This window comes from Cotesia glomerata, linkage group LG8 (genome assembly GCF_020080835.1).
Source record: "Cotesia glomerata isolate CgM1 linkage group LG8, MPM_Cglom_v2.3, whole genome shotgun sequence".
Lineage (NCBI taxonomy): Eukaryota > Metazoa > Arthropoda > Insecta > Hymenoptera > Braconidae > Cotesia > Cotesia glomerata.
The window spans coordinates 15605853-15611656 of record NC_058165.1 but is presented as its reverse complement, the minus strand read 5'-3'; the positions used below and the strand labels follow the sequence as shown (position 1 = coordinate 15611656).

The following is a 5804-nucleotide window of genomic DNA, read 5'->3' as shown; positions in this document are numbered from 1 at the left end:
CGACCAACGAAGGGTTAAATTTGTTTATAGTCATTTAAATAGTAAATAAGTCGTGATTTCGTGAAAGATTATTCGCGGTTGTGTGACATTTGTCTCGGGATTATTTAATACGCGCTACGACATTTTTAGTTTATTAATCACTCTTTGTGACGGATTATTTGGGATTGTGTGACTTGTGTATCGGATTGTGTGACCAGCGACTTGGTATTGTGTGTGCTGTACATCATAATTGAGTGACGTGATTTGGAAATATTGAATACGCGACTTAGAATTTTTTATTGATTATTCGTAATCGCGTAACGGATTATTCGGGGTCGTGAAACGCATTTCGGGATTGAGTGACCTGTGTATGTGGAGATTATGTAAGCTGTACGTTCGGGTTGTGTGTATCGTAGGTCAGGGTTGTTTGTACTATAGGTCGGGATTGTATTATTCATGATTTAGGATTTTTGTATGAGTGCATCGGGATTTAGCTATAAGAAATTATAAGTCCTGTTTTACGTGGTTTGTTGATTATCTGATCGGTAATTCGTGACTCATGATTCTTTCTCTCAGTGAAATCGTATTATTGATGTGTTTCGATTAATTTTCGTTAAGTTGTTTATGTAGTATTTTTTCCAACACTTTTTTTTCTGTATTATTTATTGTCTTTTATACTAATGCCTGAGCCTGTAAAAAAGCCGAGACCGTTACAGGCTATGAAGGTGGGAAAAACTAATAGTTTAGTCGAGAAGTTGATTTATTGCGAAAAATACTTGCCCGTCTCCTAAAAATATGATTGGTGGCTTAAACGATCCGGAATGGCGTCTAGAAAAAGGAGATTTTTGGATTTTTTGAGGAAAATAAAATTGTAATTATTAACAAAAAATCGTAAAAAAATTTAGCCGTCCAGCTATAAAGCGAGTAAAGTTATCGATAATGTTCTTAGCGTAGTTGAAACCGACCGTATGACCGAAATATCACAAGCGGAAATCGACACATTCCGTCAAAAATGTATTGAGTTCTATAGAACGTATACGTTACTGCGGCAAAATCGAATAGTCAAAAGGCTTCCGTTCGATGACCCGTTTTTAAAAAGTTTGGCGCTATTCAAGGGATATTCCGCGTTATTTAATGAGGATCGTAAGGAGACTCTCGCGTGTATAATTAACGTTTGTCGCCATTTGCGCGTTACCGATGAAGAAAGTGTCACTCGCGAATAGCATTCCTTGTACCACGAAAATGAACTCCAGAAAAAAGAATGGTACAAATTGCAATTTGACGAAATGTGGATGGCAATTTGCTCTGTTACTAATTCTGATGGTTCTTTTCGGTATAAAACTTTGCGTTTATTACTGGGTATAGTGAGGATATTACCTCATTCAAATGTTGCGGCTGAAAGAGCGTGCTCACTTATCCCAGACATTAAAACAAAGAAAAGGAATGGTCTTATTTTTTCGCAACATTTGTGCAATATTTTGGTTGTAGATTTGAAGATTTCTTTTGATTTTGTCGTGGATTAGACCTACTGGGGATACCACGTTAAAAAAAATGCGTTCCATTGTATCTTACCCCATGGGTGACGTGGAAAGAGATACAAAAAAAAATTCCAAAAATTTATATTGAAAAAAAAAAAAATTTTTGTTGGGAATCGATCACAAAACCTTCATGACCCTACGCAAAAAATTAGCCGCACGCTCACTTGAACATCTGACGCGAAAAAAATGTTAACTTATATTATATTTAAATTGCGTTTAAGGATTTCAAGTAACCATTAATTATAATAATTTTTATTAATAATGTTGATTGAACCGTAATAATAACAATAATAATAATAATAATATAAATAATAATAACATTAGCAATAATGATGACCACAATGATAAGAAGGGTAACATTTACAATAAAAAAAAATTTATAATAATAACAATTATGAGAATAAATTTTATATTGTTGTTTGTGTAAAAATAAAAGTTTAAAAAAAATATGCCAAAAATTTTTATTGAAAAAAAAAAAAAAAAAAATTTAGATCGAAATCGAACACAGGACCTTCATGACCCCACGCAAAAAAACTGCCGCGCGGCCGTTTGAGCATTCAAGGAAGTTTGCGTGTTTACTTATTTAAATTGCATTTAAGGATTACAAATAACCATTAAAAATAACAAAATTTATTAATCATATTGATATGTAGAATCCATAATAATATTAATAATAATAATAATAATTGTAATAATATTTTGATTTTTTGTGATAAAATAAAAATAAAACAAAAATTTTTATTAAAAAAAAAACATTGTAGAGGTTTCCAACATCGGATTTTGAGCGCCTGAGCCAAAAACTCAGCCGCATGTCTACTGTAACGGCTAATGACAGGGGAGTATTAATTTATATTTAAGATGCGTTTGTGAGCTTCAAATAACCATTAACCGTAGTAACTAAAATTAATAATAAATAATTATTTAAAAAAAAATCTGAAAGCCAAAAAAATTTTACGAGTGACGTCACACGCGAGGCTCCTCACGCTCACTTCATTTTTCCAAGCCTTACTTTCGGCTTGCCTACTTACGAACGTGCTCAGATTCCATGTATTGGTAAGATGCTAACCGTTCCGGGGGGAACATTGGCGCGCAAGGGGCAATGGTCTTCGTCCGCTCTCGGCTCCTTCCGCGCAACATCGACGCTGCTGTACTGCAGTGGGGGTACTGTCTACTCACGGTCTAGCCTTACTGAACCTGTCGCTCCGGGCTCCGGTTAGTACGAGTGAACCACTGTGTTGATGAGTTTTATGTGCGAGCACGAGTTGTCAATTCATTGTAAACGCGTGACATTGTAATCATCATGACCGCTCCCGCCAAGAAATCTTCAGTAGAATCTCTACCTGATCGTATTTTTAAGGATCCTGATACCGATTTATACTACTCTTATCAAGCAACACGCGAATCAGGACAAAGAAAGTAAGTAAATTTTTAATTAGTTTAAATTTATGAAAATGAAGTTAGCTGACATTTAAAAATTAGTAGAAATTTTTTATCGAAAAAATTTCAATTAAACAATTAAAAAAAAAAATTTCACATGTTAAAAACTTGAAAAACTAAAAGTGCAATTTTTTGTAAATATCTTTTTAGTTGTAATTTACTTAAAAAAAAAAATCAGAAATTTCTCGACGTCTGCTAACTTCAGTGTCATTTACATTTTCATTATTTATATAATACAATCACTCTACGTACTCAATCAAATAATGCTAGCATGAAAGTAGAGTATTGTTATATGATACTGAAATTAAGAGACATCTGATAATTTATAAAATTTTTTTAACAAACAAACATAAGCGAAAAAAAATTTTATTTAAATAATTTTGTTTTTAGAAGATCTAAAAAATTATAAATACAATTTTTTTTAAATAATTTTCTAAAATTAGTTTATCTTTCAAAAAAATTAAAATAATTGTCATGTGTCTGCTAATTTTAGTGTCACATAAATAAATTTCATAGAAATGTAAAAAAAAGAATAAAATCTTCAGATAATCTATAAAATTATAAAGTTCTCCGAATTCGCTCGTGAGTTGTACTCTTACCAAAGCCATTATAAGGCGTTCGGTTAACTTTTTATATTATTATGTGTTCATTCATACATCTATAAGAGGAGACAATATCCATAAGTAGCTATTACTAAGTAATGTTTTTCAAACATATTTGTAAAAATAAAAATGAAATACATGTACTTAATATATAAAATGAAAAAACGCAATAGAGGCAAAGCAAAAAAAGTCGGTGTTACCGATAACAGTGAAAAAACAATCGGTTGTGCTCTTCTGTTGTTGCGAAATCTTGGAATTTCAAGAGCAGCCGTGGTTGCAATTCTGAGTAAGTATATATATGCACACATGACAAACGTACATAACAGTGTATGAAACTTACCCTACGCGATACAGTAGTCGTAGTAGTAGTACAGCTCACGAAAAAATTCAGAGAACTGAAGGAAACATAAATTCAAAGAATATTCAATTTTCTAGCTAACATTATATATTTAACGATATTGTTTTTTTCAAAAAGGAATAACTTTTATAAATCTTCGGTTTAATTTATTAATAAATTAAAAAAATTATCAACTCATAAAAATTGAAGTGAAACAATTTTTCGTTATTGTATGCCATTTTTAGTTTACAAACTTTTATACTTTTTAATTAATGAAGTTAATGAAAGTTGAGTTTCCGAAAATTAAAAATTTTTAGATTTTTTTTTATTAAAAAATTATTATAAAAAAATTAAAAATTTGTCATTTGTAAAAAAATTGTAAAACTGTAGATGCAATTAAAAAAAAATATTTTTTACTTCTAATTTAATTATTTTTTCAGATTTTTCTTGTGCTCTTTGAACCATTCGCACGGATGCAATGGGCAAGGGACTCTGGATTCGGACGGAGTTTTCCGATATCTAGACGAAAAAGACGAGGATGCTCCAAAATACCGGCACAACCATGTGGGTGAAGCTGATCTGCTTGAGGATGCAATTTTTTTAAAAGAAATGCATTCTCTACTTTGTCACTCGTTTTTGCAGAACAAAGCGATCTACAATAAATTGAAAATCTTGTAAGTTGCTATACAAACTAGATGTTTATTTATTATCATTAAATAATTAAATAATAGTATTTTTAGGTATATTTTTAAAAAGTTTTTTTTATTTTCGAATTTCGCATATTTTAGGAAAATTATTTTCCAGATGTAAAAAGATAAATGATAGATGAATGATAAATTGAAACTATTATTTGTCTAATTTTAATGATTTTTTAATTCATTCCGTGATTTTAAAAATTTGAAAAATTTTTTCAATGAATGTATTTCGATCTTTTCTCTTTCAATAATTTTTAAGCCATAAAAGTTAGCTTAAATCTATTGAATTTATTTTAAAGTTCACATCTACTATTTAAGCTATTATCTTATAAGTCCAGTTTTGATACTTTTTTCAATTTATTTTGTAGTTGGGAACGTTAAAAAAAATCAAAAATTAATTAATTTTTACACGCTTTATATTACATTCACTATTTGATAAGATTATTCTATTATCCTGATTAGGATCGACAGAATTAAAAGATTTTTTCACGCATCTTTTGCGTGGGAGCAAGAGAGATAGGGCAAGCGCGTGGTATTGCGTATGCCTACCTTTCTGATTCCGAGCACTCGGCTCGGCATAATAGTCATAATTACAGTTACTACTGATAATAATTTTCACGAACTTAATAGTAAATTAAAATAAATAATAGTTAAAAAAATGTTAAAAACATGATTTTATAAATAAATCAAACTAAAGAATATAAAATATATATTAATAATAGTGTAAATAAGAATAATATCCATTTTTTTCAAAATTATATTATTCTATATTTTAGGTATCCAAGTGCTGCGCTTAAATATCCATTCGAACGAGTATCAGCTCGAATGCGTCAGTGGAGGTTAAAAAGAGAACTCCCAGAGTTAACTCATGGATTTAATACATTGATCGATCTTCTGAATAACGAAGATCAATGAAAAGATCTTAAATTGCACGACAAGGGCAGTATGGTTGTAAAACCTATTATGACGAGAACAGATGAAGTCTGCGGCGTCGCCGTGGCCGACCTGGAGTTCCTCGCCATCGTCAAAGCCGCTCTCCACCAGTTTATATATTTTGAGGAAATCCCAATTAAACTTGGAGACATCGATGGAAGTCGCATCATTGTTATGACTGTACCTTTTAAAACTCACGTAAGTTAATTGACAAATCTTTTTATCATCGTTTGTACATAAAAAAAATATTTACTTGAAACAAGTAAATAATTTTAAAAAACTT

The 5804-nt window shown here is 30.6% G+C and overlaps 1 protein-coding gene across 1 annotated transcript; it reads left to right on the top strand.

Moving 5' to 3' along the window:
* The first annotated feature begins 2511 nt into the window (after window positions 1-2511).
* Window positions 2512-5727, top strand: LOC123270685. Its single transcript, XM_044736847.1, has 3 exons — window positions 2512-2933; window positions 4334-4567; window positions 5365-5727. The coding sequence occupies exons 1-3, from the start codon at window positions 2818-2820 to the stop codon at window positions 5501-5503; spliced, it is 489 nt and encodes a 162-aa protein (XP_044592782.1). The 5' UTR covers window positions 2512-2817; the 3' UTR covers window positions 5504-5727.
* The last annotated feature ends 77 nt before the right edge of the window (window positions 5728-5804 follow it).